The sequence below is a fragment of the Brassica napus genome, chromosome A7 (assembly GCF_020379485.1).
Source record: "Brassica napus cultivar Da-Ae chromosome A7, Da-Ae, whole genome shotgun sequence".
Taxonomy (NCBI): Eukaryota; Viridiplantae; Streptophyta; class Magnoliopsida; order Brassicales; family Brassicaceae; genus Brassica; species Brassica napus.
In genome coordinates, this window is record NC_063440.1 from 25,293,578 (window position 1) to 25,317,317 (window position 23,740).

Below are 23,740 nucleotides of genomic sequence, written 5' to 3' on the forward strand. Positions count from 1 at the left end.
TGTCAATTGGTTTTAAGTTGGAAGCCCATAATAAACCCGAATTTAACATCTTGCAAACTATTTCATATATACTTAAGAAGTGCCCGTAGACGACTGAAACACCATGGATCTGTCATTTTTCTTTTTCATAGTATGGGTTTACTCTCTCTTTGTTTTTAGATGGTTTCTGGTTGTGACTAATTATCAACCCATGTTTTTCTTTTCTTTTACAATTTCCATTTGTTTACTTGTCTTTGTAGGAGATGCTCAAAAAATAAAAAATGCCCAAAATAATGTATATATTATGAAATATAGCATGAAATAATCCCCAAAAAGAAAACAAGCATATGATATGTATATATGTATATACCAATATTTAAATAGTTAAACTCCCTTTACAAAATAAATAATAATCCAAGGAAAATGGTTCCAAACTCGAGCCCTATAATTTATTTTATTTTGAAACTGTCAAACCTATATAGTTGATAGAGAAGCATTGATTGGCAACGGTAAATAGAACTAATATATGTCGTATGACTCTAAGTTTTCGAATTTGTTTTCTAAATTCTTCCCATAAACAACCAATAAATTCAAATGTTTAAAGAATTTTTATTAACATATATATACAAAACCTTGTATGTTGTTAATTACTATCGATACGTTGATAGATTGATTATCAAAGTAGCAACGTTCACACATAGTATTAGATACATATGGTTTATTACTTCGTTCCATTCATTTAATAATTCGCCTCTTTTGTGGTAGTTTTTTCGCTTACAAAAATGCAAATAATGATTTCTAACAGAATTCATTCAAACGTTTATTAGGAAAAAGCAAAGTTAATATGATATTGAGATGGCTAAGGCTAAGGCTTATAACTATCTTGGAGACAGATGGAGAACGAGGAACAAAGCTACTGCCGGTCATTATCTCTTGGTATGAATGCATTGACTAGCCGAAGAAACCCGTACTGGATATTTGTGTGTTCGTTCAGGCTATGGGGTTTAATTTTTCTTTTTTTTTGAATGAATGTAAAATTTATTCAAGCAAAAACCTTTTTACATCAAGTGCAACTGTTCTTTTTTGTATTTACAAAATCTGATTTAAAATAAAAAATTATCCAGCTCCTCCATTGCTTTCTTGTATCCCAAACCAAGTGATCAGACCTTCATCAAAGTACGCTGCCCCCTACCCTTTCACTGAAAGCAATCTGAGTTTCATGGTTTTGTCCACACACCTGACTAGACAGCCAATATTTTAAGGGGATTAATTAATTAAATGGGATGGAGCCGGACAAATATGGAATGAAGATGTAGATGTCGTTTGTTTCTCTATCTAAATGAGTCATCTGGATGGAAATGAGAATTTTATTCGTTTATGCATTAAAAGTAAAAGTCATTTCGATGGTTTATCTAGATGAGTTAAAAAATTTAAGTTTAATTTTGAAATCAGCTGGCTGATCCATTGTTAACCATCTGAATGGAGATGGTTCTCCTAAAATAGTATAATGTCTATAATACCTATAATATAATTAACAAATTACAAACATAAACCTAATATCATATTGTCACTCACGAAAAAATGACAAAACAGCAAAACGCATTTTCCCGCCTAAACCACACAAAAAAAAAAAATTCGCCAAAATCGAAAATCGAGTTTCTCTCGTCAAAACCGAAAATCTCATTTTTCTACCAAAACCAAAACACCTCGTTTCCCGCAAAAACCCAAAAATCTTATTTTCCCACAAAAACTAAAAAAAAAACTTGTTTTCATGTCAAAACCGAAAATCACATTTTTCCATCAAACCCGAAAATATCATTTTTTTGCTAAAACAAAAAAAAACAGTTATCCCACCAAAATTGGAAAATTCCATTTTCCCGTCAAAACATGAAAATCTCATTTTCCGCCAAAACCAGAAAATGTTTCCTACAAAAACCAAAAATATCATTTTCTCGCCAAAAACAAATAATAGCTTTTTCCTGTCAAAACCGAAACATCATTTTTCCTGCAAAAACGAAAAAACTTTGTTTTCCCACAAAAACTAAAAAATCTTGTTTTCATGTCAAAACCAAAAATCGCATTTTCCCGCCAAACTCAAAAATATCACTTTTTGCCGAAACCAAAAAAACAGTATTCCCGTCAAAACATGAAAATCTCGTCTTCCTGTCAAAACCAGAAAATGTTGTTACCCGCATAAACCGAAATCTCATTTTCTCGCCAAAAACAAAAATAGAATTTTTTGGCAAAATTAAAAAAATTGCATTTTCCCGCTAAAACCAAAAATCACTTTTTCCCACAAAACCCAAAAATCATGTTTTCCTTCTAAAACCAAAAAAATCATGTTTTCCCGCCAAAAAAAATAATCATGTTTTCTCACAAAAACTGAAAAAATCTCACTTTCCCGTATAAACAAAAACAAATCCGTCAAAATTGGAAAATTCCATTCACGCAAAACCCGGAAAAAATCCCATTTTCCTGCAAAAATCAAAAATCGCGTTTTCCCGCAAAAAAAATCGTGTGTTCCTGCCAAAACCGAAAATCTCATTTTTCTCTCGAAAAAGCAAAAATCTCATTTTCCCACCAAAACCGGAAATCTAATTTTTCCGCCAAAACCGGAATTTTTCCACCAAACCACAAAACACATTTTAACGTAAAAAATGTGTATTCAGCTAAAATCAAAAATCTCATTTTCCCTCCAAAACAAAAAAAAAAATCATTTTCCTGTCAAAACCGAAAAAACTAATTTTAAAATAATTTCAATGTAGATATATTTTAGACTATATAATAAAAGTCAATATAGTTAAAATTAATATCAAACATATGATTAAATCAAAACATGAGTATATTAGTAATTTGTTTACTGAAATCATTTGGATGAAAATAGAAATAAAAAACAAACATAAATACATCTAGATAATTCATCTAGATGAACCATATGTATGGACAAACAAACAGTCCCACAAAATATGAATAAATCATCTGGATAAATCATACAGATAAATCAGCTGGATGGAGATGATAGATGGTGAAACGAACAGTCCCGTAGACATATATTTTATGTTCGTCGGTTGATAAATTTTTTTGTTAGTTATATAAGAATACACTCTAAATACTTTTATACAAAAGTCCTTTGAGTTTAGTTACTCACATTCGAAAGAAATATGATAAATCTTCAATATTTTTATCTTAATAGTTACAAAAACGTAATTTAGTATGATGTGATGACATTATTTATAAATTAAATAAATATATATATATATATATATATATATATATATATATATATATATAATACTATTCTTGTAGCAAAATACAAGTTCTAAAAGGAATTGAATACTTCATTCTGTGAACTGAAAGGTTATCATCTTTGATTTCGTATAAATTTCAGTAGTTAGTAATATCGGAAGATGGTTAAATAATTGTCAAGTTGGTTTTTTTTTGCGCAACTGTCAAGTTGGTTTAAACTAGTTAACTATAGACTTTACACATCGAGATGAGAGAAAAAAGAAGAAGATATGGGGAGGCACATGGAGTATGAGCATGACGATGACTCTTTGTTTCGTAACCTTTCCATTAGTGGAATCAAAAATTTCTATTTTGGGAATGTTTTATCTCTTCCGCATATCCTTTCTCAATCTATTCAACTCTCCCTTCTTCGATGCTCTTAAAAAAAAAAGGAAAAACCCCTTTAACTTTTACCAACAAATCTACTACTACTGTTTTAACATTTACACCAAAAAAAAAACAAATCTACTACTGTATCTCTATTATTTTGACAGTCATCTTTATCGTTGGATCCGAAATAAGTTTGTCTCTCTAGTCAAAATTCACAGTTGAATACTATTGTTATATACGTAAGAAACTAATTTATGGTGGGTTTTTTGTTTACTGTCTATTGGTGTATTGGTACTTGTTCTTAGTCGTCTTTGGGACCGAGCACAGAATGTTAATCTGGATATGTACTCTGTCTCACATTGTAATCCTCTTCCCAATATTTATTTAACAAATGTAAAGTAATTGAGCTTACTAACAAGATATATATCTTACAGCTGGATTCAAATTTACAGATTCTATGAACGATCACCTATATTAAACTGTTACCATTTACCAACGAAGAATTAGACTATTGGGTCAAACTTCTTGATCATCTAATAAAAGCCTAAGGGATCATATGTTCAATTTCTGTTGAAAGATGTCTAATGAAAGTTAAAATTTTCTTTGAACTTCTCTTTAGAAAAATGTATATGAACTTTGATTTAGAACTGCTATTCTTATTATTATTTTGTGTGTGGTACAGATGGTAATCTTTTGTAACGAATACATGATTTAAAATCAGAGGCATAATTTGGAACAACTGATTCTTGACCCATCAAAATCACTCTGTCTGATCGTTTTTTTGGAGGCTTTTGGTCGTAAGAGCTTTAGCAAAAGTAAACAACGGACATGTTTTGGTGTTCGTGGGGGCTACATATTCATAGGGTGACGTTGTCACTCACCTTTCAATGTTTTCACCTTTTCACACACATAGTAATATACAGGTGATGATGACAATAGTCAAATACATTTAGCCTTTTATTTTCGAACGTCACGTACATTAAAACTCTAATTTTAGTACGTGATTACACATATATATATTACACACACTACTACATTATTTTAGCCTTTGCAAAGATTGTAAATTCATTATTGAATTTTACAATCTCCTTAAAATATTCTTGAGTATATTTTTTTCTCCTTACAGTGACCTGCTTTCTTAGAGGTCCAGACATCCACATACTTCGAAACAGCAACCAAGACACTGGAAGCAAGCCAATGCTGCACATATCTGAGAGAAGACGATGGTGCACTGATCGCTAACCCTAGAAAGGCACTGCAAGCAACACATACAGCAGACACGATCCACCACTCCTGACGCCGCTCTTATCAGAATCTCTGCTCCTTCCGGCTCTTTAGGCTCCTCCATCCACGGTGGAATGTTCTTTAACGTGGCAGCCAAGTTACCGAACCCAAACCCTTGTTTCCCAAGCAAACTTGTTCTCTCTATGTTTCTACTCATCTGCTTTTGGATTTGGTATGATGGGTTCCTAAGTATTTCTTTGATTGAAACTGGTCTCTCTATAGTCTTCTCTTCGTCGTTGTCCTTGAGTGATAAAACCATCTGCGTGTATTCGCTAGGAAACCCTGTTTGTATACTCAATCTCATGACCTGATAAGATGAATTAGTTAAGAAAAATAGATTGAACAAAAATGACAAAATCACAAATCTCTATACACCTTATCTTGTAGCTCTTTCTTGTCTTCGAACCAAGCTTGAGCTGTGAGTTCATCTATTTGTCTCCTCGCAAGAACCTAAAGGTTAGGCAAAAAGATAGTCAATGTTGTGTTTCTTACAATTTCTAGGTTATATTGAAGTGACCTTGTCCAGAGGAATGTCTTTAGCTTTCTCCACTGTTAACTCAATAGTAAAACAGCTCATATCAGCCAGTGTGCCTCTGAGTTCAACTTCATCAGGGAACTGTCCTTTGTACCTTCCAGACAAGATCAATGGTTGACCAAGCGTTATGTCTGGAATCTGAGAAGGAAACAACTGCAAAAGACAAAGATAATGTCAAGAAAGAGCTCAAAGAACTTGATTAAGTATTGTAAGTTGTTTAAATACCTCAACTGAGCGGAGGAGTTTGAGAGCATCAAAAGTCGTATTGGCTACGATTGTAGAAGAAGCAGAATCGAATAGTCTACTCATTTGATGCTCAAATGAATCTGGCTAGGTGTTTCGTTTCATAAAAAACAAGAAACCTTTTTAGTTTCTTGATTCTTGTTTCTGAATATACCAATGGGGAATATAACTTACCTGTATTGTTTGTACCATCATAGTAACCATTCCCTATCCGTGCTAGCATTTGCAAGAAGTAATGGTTGCAAAACGAACCTGCAAGATGTTGATACCTACATGAGAGAAGCTAGGAAGCAAGTAAAAGAAGAGAGTAACCTTTTTACTTACCAATGCCAAAGGTAGATATCCTAGGAGATATCGATTTTTCGTGTCCACTACAACATTCTTTCATGGCATTACATATCTCTCTCTCGTTTTCAACAGATCCATCAGTGACAAGGTATACAAGAGGCACTCCAACCTTGCTTCCTTCAAGCAACTTCACTGCCTAATCAAATAAACACACACAAGAATACTCTAGAAGTCTTTAACTTATGTCTAGTAAAGAGATAAAAATAGATTAGAAAAGGACCTGTATCAGGGGAAGTAACATGTTTGTTCCACCACTTGCAATTAAATTACTATCGAGCCATTCAGTCACAGCAGAGATAGTCTCATCAGTTGCAAACTCCATCTTAGTTGAGAATTCTAGAATATTGTCATTGAAGGCGATTATGTTGAACACATCTTCAGGTTCTAGCTTAGCCAAAGACTCTAACAAGGCTTTCTTTACATCCTCGAGCGGCTTCCATTTCATGCTTCCACTTATGTCGATCACAAACACAACCCTTCGTCTGAAAATCTACATATAACATGCAATGCATTAATAATGTCATCATTAAATGATATCCCAAAGTTGTAAGAACAAACCTGCTTATGCTTGGTGGTTCCAGGGAATAGGTACAAACAGAACATCCCTCTGTCATCTGAATCCCATGGAGATGGAGACTTAACCAAAACATGACCACTCAGATCACCAGAGGAAACCTGTGAAAGGAAACATATATCAATCTTAAACTCCATTTCAATATATACGACTGTTTTGAGGAGGTTTTGTTGTTTCGCAATGTTTTACATATTTATGTAACTTTAATTATATTTTTAAAACTGTGTAAACAATTATATTTCAATTATTTTATTTACAATTAAATAAGTTAATTTTAATTATATTTTTATTGATAATTTTTAGAAAAAAAGTATTTTTAAAAAAAAAATTGTGTATTGAGGTAAAACATCATATAAACACAGGGAGTATTGTTAAAAAAAAAAAAAACACAGAGGGAGTATGCCTCAGAGAATCAAGAAGTTCTCACATTGAATGAAACATCAAAATCAACCCTTGACCAAGAAGGTACTTCAGCTTCATACTCACAGCTTAATTTACCGGATTCACGGTGAATAACCTGAGAACAATCACAACATTACACAATCTATAACATCAATTTGATCAAATCTGAAAATGTAAAACGATACCTTTAAAGGATGGCTTGAATAACTGCAGGCTACTTCACCACCATTAACACAAGAATTCATGTTCAACACAATCTTTTCTCGCTTAGTAATCTCCTTGCCTACAGGAGTCACATAAGCAGGGAATCTAAAAGGCACATTGAGATGAAACTTGCCGTCTTTGTAGACCAGTTTCTGTGACCAATTCACATTAACAGAAAAGATTGATCCTCCACTAACCTATTATCAATAACACCATTAGGAAACAAGATAATTAACAATTAAAAAAAAGTGAGGCAAAGAGGATTAAACAACAAACATGTGGGATCTTGAAAGTAAAGATTTGAGACTTCAAAAAACGTGAATCTTTGTCTTTGTGGACATTATCAATGTCGCAAGCTTCTTCCTCTGTAACTAGTTTGGTCTTGTAAGTCTTCTCATTGCTCAGAACATCAATCTCAGCACTTAAAAGTGTCCCCTGTTACCAAAAATATACAGAACATTATGCATTTTTCAACAAATATTGAATGTCTAAATATATTAGAATTTATTTTTGGTAACAAATACTATAATTAAAATAGTAAAAAAATATGAGTCAGTAAAGTTATGCTATATAAGGCAAAGATAGATAAAGCAGATTTTGTCGTGTAGTTGTAATAATTTACCTTCTCCCCCGTGGGAACAGCGATGCAGCAGTCAAAGCGTTTACTAGGCATAACGCAGTGAACGCGCCACCGTCCGGTGACGGTGACGAACGCCGTGTCGAGCCAGCAATCTACTCTCATCTCTATCCCGAGCATCTGAAGAGGCACGAGCGCCGACGGGTCGCAACGTGCGTGCACGTACGGCTGGTAGCTAGGGACGTCGGGGTTATCCACGGCCACCGGATCTGTGATTGAAGCGTAGGCGGTAATCGCCGTCGGGAGAAAATTCTCCGGCGAGGACTGAGGATCCGGGACTACGGGAGGAGCGATGCCTTTGCCGTAGTATATACGTCGTGAGAGCTTGAGACCTTGCTCTACTCGGACAGCGAATTCTTCGGACATTTTTATGTTCCGGCGATGATTGAGATGAGAGGGAAGGAAAAAAAAACAGGAGAGTGAGAAGGGGAAGAGCTTTATTCAGGCCCGTGTTTAAAGGGGGTGTTTAATCGACCGGTGAAAGGAACGGCGACAGAAGATTTTTTTAAATAAGTGAGCTTGTTGAGCTAATTGTTAGTGGACACGTATAAAGTATCCTGCCGTCAGAACAGTGATGGATGTTTTATATATAGGGGATTAGATGGATTTTTTTTTTCCAACAGTTAGTGATTTAAAATCATGTTTATTGTTTACCATTTCTGTTTTCTCATTACTTTTGTATAGTTTTAAGTTAACCAAACGAAGTGATCTTAATATTGATTTAAACATAGAAAATCCTTCAATGAAAGAACGTAAAGCCACTCTAGTGGAAATTTCTCAACTAGAGCTTTTCAGAAAAAAAACCATATATGAATTATAGATGTTTTAGAATTTTAAGAAATTTATCATAATTTTTTTCATCTTGAGATTTTTTTTATGTCTCTCAAGCTTTTAAGAGATTTCATTTATTAAAAAACTCTAGTTGGAAGATTTCCAATGCGAATGTTCTATGATAGTTTTAGAACTTCATCCGGTGGCTAAAAATTCCATCTCAAAAATTTAGTTAATTTATTTGTCACTAAAAAAAAAAATCTAATCTACATACTAAACAAAAAAAATTCCAAGGTTCCTACTTTACATGATATTTGCTCTCGGACATACCAACCCCTTTATCAGTTTTTCCACAAACAATATGATTTGTGCTCAACTATTTCTGTTATTTTAATCATAAAAATTGAATTATTTCTCATTCCACTATTCTGATATATTTTCCTTAGTAATTATAACATCTTGTTTTTGACTTTTTCTTGTCAATATTTTGCACTTTTAGTTTATTCACTCCTAACATAATGATGTCTCGCTATCCATATTTAATTTTTGGGTCCAATGTCGATCTTATATCCTATATATTTGTGTGGACTTTTTCTTTTATATTCTTCGTTTATCACTCACTTAACAAAAAATATATTAATAAAACTATTATATTTGACTATATATCACCAAAAAAATATTTGAAAAAACTTGTAAAATGTTAAATCTTGTACAAAGTCTTCCACGTCGCGATCGGACGACAACGATCAAATGCTCAATATAAATTCGGCGAACCAAATCATTAGACATGTAGGCCATGTTCAATAAATAACAACTAGGATTGGATCCGCGCCCTGCGCGGAGTGAGGTTAATATTAAAATGATCTATAAAAATGATGTATTAAAATTATGAAACTGTATTTTGAATGGTTTGTATAATATAAAGTGAACTATATAGAACTTAAAAGCATATATTTTATAGAAATGAAATATAGTGGACTTTATGTAATAGACATTAATTCTTAAAATTTTTTGTTTATATTTGGTGGATTTTGATGTATAGAATAATTTAATTTTGTTGGGCCTTATTTCATAGTTGTCTAAAATCAAAAAGAAAAATTAGTTTTCTTTAAAAAAAATTCAAGTTGCGTAATAAAGGTTATCCACGAAAATAACACGCTGCCTAATTTTTAATTTTCCACAATATTCATTACGATTAAATAGAAACCCAGCTGGTAAACTTAATAATATTTCGGGGCTTTTAAAAAGATTTATATTGGGCTTTTGTGACAAAATTATAAGCCCAATTGTTATTGAAAAAAAAGTTATAATTTTGTAATATTTTTTATAACTTCACGTTTAAAATTCAAAGATAACATAAGGAGAAATACCAAATATGAAAGCAAAAAACCATAATTCAAAGCAACAAAACATAATTAAACGACAACATTAAAACTTAGTTCGTAACCAGCTCAGCTCATCAATGATTCTTTTCTTCAGTAGGCATAGTATGGAATCCTGTAAAAATATATATAAATAAGTGTGCATACATATAATGTCTATTGAACAATCAAATTATATTACCTCATTCTGAAAGACTGGATCTCTGGAACATCATCAGGCTCAAATAAAATTCTAGAAAATATATTAATTATTTTTAGATTTAATGTATATTAAAAACATCCAAATATATAAGACACTTTTAAGTAGTCCAAAATATTTGAAAATATATGTAAATAATCAAAATAAATATCTATAATAGCTAAAATATATACAAAACACCAAAAATACTTGAAATACCTATTGATTCTCTATCCAAATATTCAAACCAAATCAATTCTATATCTTAAGTTTAGGTATATTAAAACCGTTTATTCAAAATTTTATGTAATATATTTTTTATAGATTTTGAGAATTTAAAATATATAATGAATTTAAAATTTTAAAAATAATTTAAATGGGTTATCCGAACGCGAACCGAACCCGCAAAGATCCAAACCGAATCCGAACCAAAATTTAAAAATACCCGAATGGAACTGAAATCTTTGACTCCAAAAACCCAAAACTCGAATAGATCCGAACCAAACTCGATTAGGTGCCCAAATAGATTTTCAACCTTATTTTAATGCGATTTGAATTTTGAATTTACAATAATAACTCGGCATGAAAAACACAAGAAGAAAACAACGAAATAAGTGAGTGGTTGGTTTTTATTGTAGGGAAAAAATGTTTAGAAAAATCATTAGAAATTATAAACGTAAAAAAGGAAAAGATTAAAGAAAGAAATGAAAGGTCGCTCTTCTCCTTCACAACTCATTCATCTCTCTCATCTCCACACAGCAGAAAATCATAAGTAAGCAACCACTCAACCTCTCAACCAAAACACGTTTTGCAAACCGGTAAAGAAAGATTTTTCTTTTTTTCTTTGCTCTTTTTGTATTTAGATTTAGGATCAAGTCTCTCGATCTTCCACCTTCTTGGATCGTTTCAAGTGTATCCATCTTTGCTTCCTTACTTAGACTTCAGTTTTCTGATTCGATTTCGTTTCTGGCCCGGTCTCCACGTTTCAAGGGCTATTCTCATTGTATTTTTTTTTAGTGTAAATTCAAGTAGATTTCTCATCTGGGTATACACACCTGTGAAAAGGGTTGTGTTCTGATTTGTCTTCAATTATTTCTTCTCTTCCTCATCCTCATATGCGTTTCCATTCCGTTTGGCGTCAATGGCGGTGCACACCGTTCGATTACCGGCGACTCAGCTTCACAACGGAATCTCCGGAAACCTTTCCCCAACCAATCACAATCCAAACTCTGTCATTCGATCTACGAACCACTGCTGTTTCATATCCGTATTGACAACACTCGAAGAAGGCGATTAACATGACAAACACAGCTCTTTGAGAGCTCTTGCAATGAAGAAGATTATTGAAGACTCGCTTCTGTTTTATAGTAGGAACTCGGTTTACAACTTTCTTCAATGTTTAGTGAGTTGTTTTATAAACTTGGGCCACAAACACTTTACTGAAATTGGTTATTTAAGAACCTAGGTTACTGTCGAATGTTATATATGTTATAATGTATAAAGAAAAAATATATAATAAGTACCAATGGCAATTGCTGTAAATTGGCTAGTAATTAAAGGTCTTTTAATTAGGATGGTTGAGGAGAGCTGTGGGCTTGCCACATCAGACAAAATGGCATACTTGTAATTAAAATATCAAAGCAAGGTTCCTCTTAAAAATTGCTTCCTTTTTAATAATAAGGGGATATTACAAAACAACTTTAAATTTATATATCCATGATGAGTCTATTCTGATATCTAGATATTATAACTATATATGATGGCTGAAAAAGCAACATGTTTTTATTAGAGCATCTTCGATTTATTATTACTTTTTATTTATAATAGTATTTTGAGTTAAATTATTCTAATTTATTTTTGTCTTTTATAAAATAAAATTTATATTTTCTATATTTAAGACAACAACGAGCAATTTCTATTTTTACCTTATATTTTAAAGAACATTATTAAAAAAAATATTAGTATAAACCCTATCTTTATTATATAATTTGTTTAAAAGAAAAATATAGCAATATACATAAGAGATGGTCTTCATTCTCATCTCGATAGGAAAGTTTCAGATACACAGTAGGGGTGGACGTTCGGGTACCCGTTCGGGTTCGGATCGGGTATTTCGGATTTTCGGGTATTTCGGTATAGAGGTGTAGAACCCGTTCGGGTATTTCTGTACTTCGGGTCGGGTTCGGGTATTTTTAGTTCGGTTTCGGTTATTTCGGATCGGGTTCGGATATTTAGATTTTGAAAAAAAAATTAAAATTTTCATTTTTCAAATTTCTTGTATTTAAATATATAACTTTCACTTAACTATTTTTTGTATTTTTAATAGATTGAATGGTTATTAGATTTGGACATAACATTTTCAAACTAAAAAGACATTAATTTGGTTATTTTTTTTAAATTTTGGATGTAACTTTTTGTTAATTGTTGAAATAAAAAGTTTGACATGTATTTTAAGTGCATAGCAAATCATCTTCTACGTAATTGTATGTATATCATATGAATTTAAAGTATGTGTAGTATCAATATAAATATTTTATATAAAATGAAAGATGTAAATTAAAAATATAAGGTTAATTATACATATGTTCGGTTATCTTCGGATATCCATTCGGGTTCGGATATTACCCGTTCGGGTTCGGATATCCAATCTCTCCTAATTTAATATCCGTTCGGATATTTTGCTACTTCGGTTCGGATTTCGGTTCGGGTTTTTCGGATCGGGTTCGGGTGCCACTTCGGATTTCGGGTAAAGTGTCCACCCCTAATACACAGAATACAAGTTTTGTTTGCCTAATTAGCCCAAGCATTGGCATAAATAGCTTACAAACTAATAAATAAAAATGAGTTAAATTTTTGAATTAAGAGATGTGTAAAACCTGATTTAACGGATTGCTGTCTGCCACTATTTTCTGTTACTAATGAGAATTTAATAGAATTTGCCCAAAGTTTAATTACTTATTTTAGGTTTTGGTCCACTAAAGATTCGGTCCTACCTTATTTATAAAAGAAAGAATTACACTAAGAGGCAGTTTTAAGTTTCTTATAACATAATGGGTGTAACTGGTAATCAAGTTTAGGAATGCTATGAATGCAAGGAATTAAAAAAAATGGAATACCAACTAATGGAATGATGGAAGTTATGGAATGAAATAAATGGAATGGATAATTGCAGAGAAATCTTTTTGTAACACAAATGGTAACTTTTTAAAGGAATAGAATGGAATGGAATGAAAATAACATTTAATCTAAATTAAATAATGTTAAAAAGAAACACAAATATTTATTTAAACTTTGCTTAAAACTAAACATCTTTATTGCCAAAACAATAATATCTAACGAGTACAATGTTTTGCAATCCAAATATCCTTAGCAATCTGATCACGAACAGCTTTCATATATACTCCAGCCACCGTGTCATCCTCATTTCGAACACTCTGATTATCATTTGTATCATCACTGATATTTTGATTACCATGCAGAACATCATTTCCTGCTTCTGCCTCTTCAAACTCAACATCTCTAATGTTGCTTCGACGGATGAAATTGTGAAGGCCCATTGTAGCAAATATAACACGTCTTTGTACAGAAATACCATACCTCGGAAATTCATTTAAAACCCTCCATTTTTTTTTCCAAACTCCAAATGTTCGCTCAATTACAGAACGGAGGGATGCATGCCATCTGTTAAACATCTCTTTGCTATTTCGTGGCGCTTCACCATTCAAAAATTCTTGTAGATGATATCGAGTTCCACAATTACGCTGTTTTCGATACGGAGCTAAGTAACCTCGACTATTTGCATATCCAGAGTCTACAAGGTAATATTTACCTTCTGGAGGTGTGGGAAACATAGGATCATCCCGAATTGCTGTAGCTAAAACTCGTGCATCATGGGCTGACCCTGCCATCCCGACAAAACAATACGTGAAAAGCATATCTGCATCGCACATGGCCAAAACATTAAGGCTTGTTGTTCCTTTCCGACTTATGAAACGTATGGAATCTTTTCCAGGAGTAACCATAACTGGTACGTGTGTCCCATCTAATGCTCCCACGAAGCCACTGAAAAAGGGCCAGTATCGACCATCTCCTTCTAGACGATTAGATGTAGCTTCCATTTCTTGAATTGTACGTGGTCGCATATAGTCTACAGCCATTCTTTCCATTGCCCCAAGTACTTCATGAAACTTTCGTCCTATTGTCTCTTGTGCGTGTCCAAATCTTAATCCAAGATCATATTGCGTGTCATTTTGCCCACAAAGAATAAGGAAGATTGCAACGCTCTCATCAACACATACACTATGAGTGTCTTGTAAGCCATACCTGCCTTTAAGTAGCTCACACAGACGTGTAAATCCCTCTCGACTCATTCTCACTAACCTTCGACATGAAACTTCATTTTCATAAATCTGATTTCTGATTATACACCATCCTTTACCCTTTTCTTGACGCATTGGTTCCTTGTAGAAAAATCTACAATAGTAGTCCATTGCAGGAGAGATGTAAGCGTGTAATATCTCATCTTCTTCCAATAATATCAACTCAGTAAGCTCTTCATCAGACATGTTTTCAATTCCAACAGAAAGTAATTCTGCAATGCGAAGCTCCTGATAAAATAACCAAAAGTTGCAAATAAATAAATAATTATGTAAGAATCAATAAGATTTATTGAAAGATATACGAAAAGTGATGATTAATAAAATATTTTATTAAAAGAAAGGATTACATAAAAAAATTATTACTAAATTAATAAAATCATTAAATTAAATTTGCTTATAACCCAGAACTTAAACCTAACGAGTTAGCTCCAAGAACCCCAAGTAAAGATGAAAAACTAGTCCCAGCAGGTCCTGATTCGAACATTCCTTGTCCCTGACTAAAACTTGGTGAAGCTCTTGTGGTAATTCCAGCCATTTGTGAATGTGCTAGTGGGACAGGAGACGTTGGGGTGTTGGAAGTCTCTCTTAAGTTGATGATTTGGCATGAATCACCATATCTATCAACACCACTTAGCCTCTCTAAATACCGAATTTTATTTTCTTCGTTTCGTAATTTCACAAAGCCATCACGGATTTCTTCGTCCTTCATCAACAATCCACTTGCTGCCCACCAAAAGCTTCCCATCGGTTCCACATCCAATGTTTCTAGTAGAGCCAAAGCATCTCCAAAAGTTGCTTTCTGGTAGTGTCGTGACCGTAAAACATCTAACAAGTTCGTGCGAGACTCTTCCATACGCTGAAAGCCACTTTGGATTTGTGTCTCGAAATTGACTCTTCTTCTATTCGTACGCTTAGTAGATGTACTTTGGACACGCAGAATTGACTTGTTTGCACGAGATGGAGAACGATGTGCTTCTTCTCTAGTGGGAAATTCATCATCTGAAGCTATGAGGCTAATCGGTTCTGAAGGAAGTCGTCCACTATCTTCTGCAGTATCTGCCACTGTTGTTTCATCATCACTAGCTTCCTCCGCTTGCATTTGCTGGATATGTTCGCCGAGCATGAATGGTGAATAACGTTCATCTTGATCCAAATCATGCTCTCCATAAATTTGATCGAGTAGCTCTTTAAAAGGAAGAGGTTTGCTTTGCAACACTCGTATAAATTTTCCATTAGTTGTTCCAGCCTCCTATAATATATTTTAAAAAAATATATATATTAGGAAGCTTCACACTACGTGTAGTATATATTTTATAAATATTTTGGGAACTTACCGCAATTCGATCGTCCCACCATGAACTAGGCATTTCAATTTGTTCCGTCGTAGGATTAACTCGGACACCGGTACGGTTGATTAACATATTGTAATGCTGTCGTAGACGACGCATGTAGTCTAGTCTATTTCTCATCTCAGGCTCAAAAATAATCTTATCACCAGTCATTTCATAGTATTTTTCTTCTATTCTTTTTTTAGCTGGATTGTCTGGCAATCTTATCGTGTAGTCCTTTGCTTTTAGCTCAACATTCACGAGGTTTAGCAAAATCTCAGTTTTTCTTGGGATCCAGTAGTTATACTAAAATAATTATAAAAGTATATGTTATATGTAATTTTCAATAAACTAAAATAAGTTAAATTTGTGTTGTCAAACTTACTTTTCCTGCACGGTTTGCTGGTGTGTCATCAGTGGATTTGTCTTTGCGGTTAAGTCGACCTCCATTTCCATCACGGTTTGTTGACGTCTCAGCATGTGACTTATCCTTACGATTTAGTCGACTTTTGTTGCATGTTTTGCTGCTTCCTGATCTATTCATCATATTGCTGTCGAAAAAGGATAGTCATTATTAGAATCATAATCGCATGAAGAAAGAACAGAAAAGTAACTTTGGAGGAAGTGTCATCTGCAATAACTAAAGCTTTGAATAACTAACATAATAGCAATACTAATCCTTTTTTTATAAAACCTTAACAAGAATATTGATCACTAAAGCACAGATTCTACACAACTTCGATATGTAGCAAACAAAACGTACTAGGCTATATACAACGTAAGGATCAAGAAACGGTAAAATTTAAGCTTTTTCTCAGAAAAAAAAACAGTATAGCAATTATGAAGGAAATAAGATTTACCAGGAGAAAGCAAATTTTGATCGGTGGGTTTGATTACCTTACGTATTAATGTTTAAATAAGAAGAAGATGTTGCTATTAGTTAGTAACAAACCTTAAAAATCTACCAGAACAGAATTTTAAATTTTAAAACCTTAACAAATCTACTATCTGACTGCGATGAATAACAAGAAAAATATTTAAACTTAATTAAAATTTTATTTTTGATTTAACTTGATTCCATTCCAGTCATTCACGTTCTTTTTTTATCATGAAAGGATTATAACTAGATTCCATTTGGTTCCACCTATTTCACAGGAATTAATGGAATGATAACTGTTTTTTAATTCCACTTAAATGGTGCATTTTTTTTGGAATCTCTTGGAATAAGCTATTCCAGACAGTTTTATTCCAAAAAAGAGTAATCCAGTTACACCCAATAAGTCACTTTCAACTACCAGAACACTTTTTCCTAACTTTCTTCCTTTTTTGTTACGTTTACTGGTTCAAACCAAAACAAGCTATAACTGCTAGGTCCCACTTCTTCTCTTTCCTTGTTTTCTTTTTTTTTTCAAAATTAAAATATTTTTTTTCAAAGATCAAAAAGATATTGAAATTTGCAGAACAAGATTATTACGGTGAAAAGAACTGATCTTTAGTAACAAAATATAGACAATTCTTTCTGTGATTTCAAACAAATTTTTTTTTATGACGAACAATCGTTCATGAAAATAGAACAAAAAAAGAATCAAGATCATTTTTGGAGTGGTGAAAAACCTTGTGGTTTCTTCTCCAATGAACAACCAACATTTCTTCTCCAACGGAAATTCCATTGTCGGCGATCTCAAACCCTAAGCTCCATTCCAACATAGCTCTACCGCTATCCACGTCAAGGTCAAATCTTCTCCTCCTCGCCGTGGTCGTCATGCCCGGAACCAGAGTTGTGGACGTTGGAATCGTAGGCACTTTAGTCGCAGATCGAAGAGAAAGCTTCACTGGAGCAACAATGGTCAAGTTTTGCTTATTTGCACATTTGGTCCTCCAACTTTTGTTACATGTGGATAATAAAAACAATTGTGTACATGGTATAGTGTACACATCAAATGGTTATGATTAGAAACTGTGTACAATTAGTAGGCAGTGTATATCGTTGATTAGAAACTGTGTATAATTAGTAGGCAGTGTATATGGTGTATACATATAATGCATTTCAAAATGTTTTTCTACATTTGTAAATTTTTTGAAATATGTCCACCTTACATAGTTTTGTTTGTACACTATCATCAAAGTGTACACTATCCATTAGACTGTACATGTATACACTAAATAATTTTTCTATTACACAATCTATCTTTTGAGATATGTGAAGGTGCACCATGATAAAATGTACATGTCAATATTGGTAAACAAACATGTAGATATATTCATTATTGACAAGTGCATACGTGTACAATATACATATTATCTTTTAATGGATATTTACATGTACACATATGTTTGAGACACATGCTACATGTTCAACATGTGTTAAAGTTGTGTACATTCGTTAGTGTACATGTGTAAATTAAAGGTTGGTCTCGTACATGTGTACAACAAATGTGGTAGTGTACACGACATGGATGTACAAAATCACAATGTACATTTACAAAATCATATTGTACATAAATTTACATGTATACATATATAAGGACAAGAAAAAATCAGAATGGACATATGATACATTTCTCTTGTTGAAGAAACAGTTGTTTATTATTTTGTGAAAAAAATTGTGTACATTAATTTTGCTTTGAATTCTCATAATCAAAATTTACATAATCAAAACAATTTAGACTTTGCTTTGAATTCTCATGTGACATTAATTTTGTGTACATATGAACATACAATGTTGAAACTTGTAAATCTATGTTACAAACTCGTAAATGTCTAATTGAATTTATTGTTGAGCTACTTGTAATATTTCAAAATAGTGTACATATGGATTATTGTACATGTGGATAGTATAATTGTATGTACAACATATCATGTACATATGAATCATTTTTTAATGAGTGGTATTTTCGTAATTTTAACTTTATCTTCCCCAAAATCAATTAGGATTTTCTGCAATTTCTCTCTATAGCCGCCAGCCATTATTCTCACCTGAATCATCACTTTTTTTCATTTTTCTTGCTTATTTAATCTTTAAACCTGTAGAAATATCGTATAAGACACTATTTCAAGCTCAAAATTACCTTGTTTCTACAACAAAAACGTAAATTTTGCATCTTTTTTTTGCTTCTTCGTCGTGTTGATTCATGGCAAAGAAACAGAAGAACCGCAATCGTGTTCTTCATTTTGTTTTCGGCGGCAAATATGAAGAGATCGTATTATTCATTTTGTTTTCCAGATTTTCTCTTGGGATTTCTCAGGATTTTTCATTTTATTCTTTAATATTTTGTTCAGATTACAATCTATCAACTTCTTCATTTTGTTACTTTTAGAATTATTTCTCTGTTAGAGAAAGAGAAAAAAAATGATATTAAAAATTGTGGGATCCATTTAGTTGCAAGAATAAACTTAGTTAGCTTCTAGTTGTAAAAAACTACCTTAGGAGCAATAACTGCTCTATCTTGTAATAAAAAACTTGAAACTGCCCTAGGATGAAAATAACTCTTTATAAAATGAGGTTGTAACCAATAACCACTTATCGGGCCAGCCACAGCGACTGTTTTCATTTTCACGTTATGTTATTATTTAAGTGACTGTTTTATTTTATATCCAGTCAATAAACAAAAGTTTATAGAACAAAAAAATATATACATCGTTTCAACTACGTGTCATCCATTGAAGTTCATTATAGGCGTGAAACAATTTTCGCATTTAAATAGTTTGAATACAATAATCACTTCCCGGTTAACATGCCGAGTACAATCATTTGTAATCATTTGTACGTGTCCATTACCAATTCAATTTATTCTAACGATACTTTATTTAAGTAATTAAACGTCAGCTTAAATATAAAAGTTTTCTGGAAACTTGGACAGAATAAATTGTTAATTCTTAAAATTAATTAACTTTATATCTCTAGAATTGTATCTATTTACTTTACTAAAACAGAGTCACTATTTTATCTACCATAAAAATCTATATTAGACCACTAATAAAAATTTAACAAAATATATCCTAAATTTACTCATATGTGATATTTTCCTAACTAAAAAAAACAATATAGATCTAAACAATAAAATTCTCAACAAAAGCCAGATATATTTATATTATACAAGTATTATTCCATTTTCTTACCCTATTTAATATAGGTCAGATTCTACGTACTTTTATGTAATTAATTTTAAAATTAAATTGCATTGGCTAATTATTTTTTTTAATTATCATATTAACTTTTTATATATAACAAACAAATTATAGTTTATTAGCTGTATCATTTTATGTTATATTTTTATAGCACAAACAAAAACAATAAATTGATATATAACACATTAAATAAAAAATATAATATTATCAAAATAATATGATTAATACAATTTCGTCAAAATCATATGATTAATACAATTTAATCAAAATAAATTTTAATAATTTTTAAAAAAAAAAAAATTATATACAGAAACCAAAAACTGATATAATATATATATATATATATATATTTTATATATTTTGAATATTATTTTAAAAGTAATCATATATTCGTGCGGATCCAACACTAGTTATCTATACTATTAAAATAAAAGTCAAATAAGAATTATCCCATAGAGTTATTAGAGCATGAGCAGCACCGAACCTTGCAATTCCCGATTTCCAATGTTTTTTTTTATTATTTTAATATTTTTTTTTCGTTTGACTTTGAAAAAATATATATATATATATATATAAAAGAATCTATCGCGGGCCGCCACGTGTCGTGGGGCCTGCGGAACAAAACGGTATCACTCCAGCGAACCTGCACGAGCCGGATTCATTAAAATTTGATTATTTTAATATTTTTTTGCCTCAAAAATCGTGTGAACTCTAGTGTTGATTCTTCAATGCTGATGGTCTTACACTCTTATGTCACTCAACTAATTAATAAGCATAATTTTAAGTTTTTATTGTCTTTTCCTTATATAATTCAAATAAAACTAATACTTCCTATAATCTAGCTTAATAAACCACGATATTATATGAATTAAAGTAAAGAGAAAATTTGTAAATTTGGAGCAAACTGTTTTGAAAAAACAAGATTTCGGCAACCATTTCTAATAGAATTTTAGATACTCGTAATGTTCTTTAGTCCCACAAAATATTTCTAAAATCTATAAAATTTTCAGAATATGCAGTCGTCAGTTTGTCTTAATTTTAGATACCAAAGCGAAAAGATTTAAATATTTCAATTCATGTCTGCTTTATTAACTAATCACATATTACTGTGTTTAATCTAGAATATAATTGCAAAAATTCATTTATTATCAAAACAAAAATGTGCATTCACTTATTATAAAAACAAAATGTGTATTAAAACCTATCTTTATATATAAAGTAGGGATTGCTTCTCTCCCAGGGTGTCCACCTAGGATTCCAGCTCACTAATTCATGCATCCTAGAGCTGACACCTGTCCTCTCTAACTAAAACTCATCGTTTCATTAAAATTCCCGTTTGATGGGCTTCGATCTGTTTCCGTGTGTTACGTGTTTGGGCTCTAGAATCAGGTGTTTTCGCGGCCGGGTAGATGTAATCGCTGCTTGAGCTTCTTCTCACTTTCGGAAACGGTACGAGTTATGGCTTTGAATTTCAATGCGTGATTTAATCACCCACGATTTGCTAGAGCATTCGATGATCGCAGACGTTTGTTGCTTTTGTTTTGATTTGTTCATCTGTTTCAGGCGACCCTCATGGAATCCACCTTGGAGTTTCTGGGAGACGATTAGTCACGGCCAATCTATGGTGGGAGCCGTCGTTCCGTGTTGAATCGTCTAGATTTCTTTTCACCGGCTATGTGAATCTGGAAGCGTCACAGACTGCAATCGTTGGCATTAGCGGTTTTATTAACTCCTGCATGAATGGGCAAATAGACTCGACGATCGTTACGGACAGGAATCGTTTCTTTAAATCTTCTTCCTCCTTTCTTCACTATCACCACAAGTAGAAAGATAACCATCATGAATGCTTGAGTCAACTGTAATTTTTTCCTCAAGATCTAAAAAAAGAAGATTGAATAATCTAAGATATAGAAAAGCTTTGAATTTGGTGTTTGGCGTTTTTTATAAATCTACAATATCATTTTGAGATCGATTCTTCTCCTGTTTCATTACATCTCAGTGTTTGTTAATTTTTTCTGCTCATTTTAACATGTAACTTAACTTCACTGCAGTTCTACAACATATTGTCTGAGTGTTTTTTTTTTACGCTCAAGCCAACCAGAAGTTATTGGGCGTGGATGTGGAGCATGAGGTGATGTCGCTACCAGTAATGACCCTAAGTTCATGGTAGGTAACCTCCTTCATTTGAATTCCACAGCCAACTTTTGCAATGCCACTTTCACCTTTCATGGATCTTTTTAGCAAAAAAAAAAAAAAAAAACCTTTCATGGATCTCCTACAACTTGCAGGCTGGCTTTTCCTAAATGCAACTTTTGGTACACATTTATATTTACTTTGACAAAGAAACAAGTGACAGTGACACCTTCATATCCAGGTAGTTTGCTCTAGCTTTAACAATTTATTCTTGAGAAAAATACGGCTGTTTTTTGTAGCTTTGGTAATGGTGAGTTAGCCTCTTCCACAAGTTCCATCAAATATGGTGGTGTTAATAAAATAGAAACAGTAACAGTGTCAGAGCTCAACACCTATGTGGTCAACTCTAAACCTCAGGTACATTGCCTATATCTTTCCTAATGCTTATGGTTTTCACATTCGTTCATTTGTAGACGCCTATTAATACGTTCTACTTCAGGCTGTAGATTTTTTTATTCCTTAAAAAGGGACTTTTATTCCTTACCAACATATCAGACCTAAAACCTTAGCAACATAAACTATTTGTAGGTACCGTGGGGAGATGACCATCTCGGATGCGATAGACTGGGGTGTGTTTGTGCTGTTTGATGCAGAAATGTCTAAGTTAACAAATGTGCGTGCGGCAGGAAGCGGGAGAGCTCATGAACTATGCAGCTGATGGTAATATTTCTCTCTTTCCTGGGGTTGACTTGAAGCTCCGGTTCAATTCTTATAGAGTGTTTTTGTGGGTCAAATCTATGTTATTTATCATGAGGTTTGAAGCTTTTGATGATGTGCGGGACATTATAAATAATATGAAGCCGGTTTTGTCATTAATTTTGCTATTATCATTCTCTTTTGTGGGGTTTCAGGGTATATAAAAGAGAAAGTAGCATTTTTGTGACTGGACTTAGTATTTACACAGTTCCTGTTGAGATATGTGAGAAGCTTGCTATTCCTGAAGCTGAATGGCCACGAGCTATTGGTGAATTGTGCGGTTTGATTTATATCAAAGAGGCTCTGTTCTAACACCGCATGGATATTTATGTTTTAGCTTTGTCTCAACATCGATGGAGTGAAAGAAGACACTGAATGGATGTCAAAGGTAACTCTTTTCATTTAGCTTTTATTGAGCTATTATTGTTCTTTTTGTGATACTTTGTATCAGTTTTACTTCTGTTAGACGAGCGTGTCTAATGCCGTAAAGCATATTAAAATGGTGTTTGTTATCTTAAAACGTCTGTTTTGTTCAATCTGTTTATATAGTGCTTATTTTATTTTAGATGTGTTCATTCAGTACCAAAATATTAAAGGATGCTGGTGTCAAAGTGTTTTTTATACACTTTATCGTTATGCTTTGCTATTGCTTTGCACAGGTAAGCTTGAAAAGGGGAAGGGATATGGCTGAACTGGTACCAAAATATGGTCTGCCATCACTGGCACAACGACATGGCTGAACTGGAAAAGTGCTGGAGGAAAATAAGGTGGTCTTTACATGAATACTACTTGGTCTAAGAAGAACAATACGAACGCAATTTGTAGCTAATTAATTATACCCTCAAAAATTTACGGTACGAATGA

The 23,740-nt window shown here is 32.7% G+C and overlaps 2 protein-coding genes and 1 long non-coding RNA gene across 6 annotated transcripts; 1 reads left to right on the forward strand and 2 right to left on the reverse strand.

Moving 5' to 3' along the window:
- Positions 1-4,521: 4,521 nt before the first annotated feature.
- LOC106354219 (inter alpha-trypsin inhibitor, heavy chain 4) lies at positions 4,522-8,378 on the reverse strand. The gene is made up of 12 exons (XM_013794102.3): positions 7,807-8,378; positions 7,461-7,619; positions 7,166-7,381; positions 7,006-7,095; positions 6,563-6,679; positions 6,225-6,494; positions 5,981-6,140; positions 5,831-5,908; positions 5,639-5,739; positions 5,396-5,566; positions 5,254-5,328; positions 4,522-5,185 (listed from the first exon to the last, which is right to left on the reverse strand). The coding sequence occupies exons 1-12, from the start codon at positions 8,185-8,187 to the stop codon at positions 4,733-4,735; spliced, it is 2,271 nt and encodes a 756-aa protein (XP_013649556.1). The 5' UTR covers positions 8,188-8,378; the 3' UTR covers positions 4,522-4,732.
- A 5,002-nt stretch (positions 8,379-13,380) lies between these two features.
- LOC106453325 lies at positions 13,381-17,128 on the reverse strand. Of its 2 annotated transcripts, XM_048736188.1 has the most exons (3): positions 16,245-17,128; positions 15,866-16,165; positions 13,381-15,780 (listed from the first exon to the last, which is right to left on the reverse strand). In XM_048736188.1, the coding sequence occupies exons 1-3, from the start codon at positions 16,404-16,406 to the stop codon at positions 14,926-14,928; spliced, it is 1,317 nt and encodes a 438-aa protein (XP_048592145.1). In that variant the 5' UTR covers positions 16,407-17,128; the 3' UTR covers positions 13,381-14,925. The 2 variants fall into 2 exon arrangements, with proteins under 2 accessions (XP_048592145.1, XP_048592144.1); XM_048736187.1 differs by lacking the exon at positions 15,866-16,165 and having other exon boundaries at positions 13,381-14,759.
- A 3,186-nt stretch (positions 17,129-20,314) lies between these two features.
- LOC106354221 lies at positions 20,315-23,643 on the forward strand. Of its 3 annotated transcripts, none has more exons than XR_007314733.1 (7): positions 20,315-21,436; positions 21,551-22,153; positions 22,276-22,361; positions 22,420-22,537; positions 22,709-22,840; positions 23,032-23,264; positions 23,536-23,643. It is a non-coding gene; the product is annotated as an uncharacterized LOC106354221 (long non-coding RNA). The 3 variants fall into 3 exon arrangements; XR_007314732.1 differs by having other exon boundaries at positions 20,350-21,436; positions 21,551-21,845; positions 22,039-22,153; positions 22,276-22,537; XR_002653288.2 differs by having other exon boundaries at positions 20,331-21,436; positions 22,276-22,537.
- The last annotated feature ends 97 nt before the right edge of the window (positions 23,644-23,740 follow it).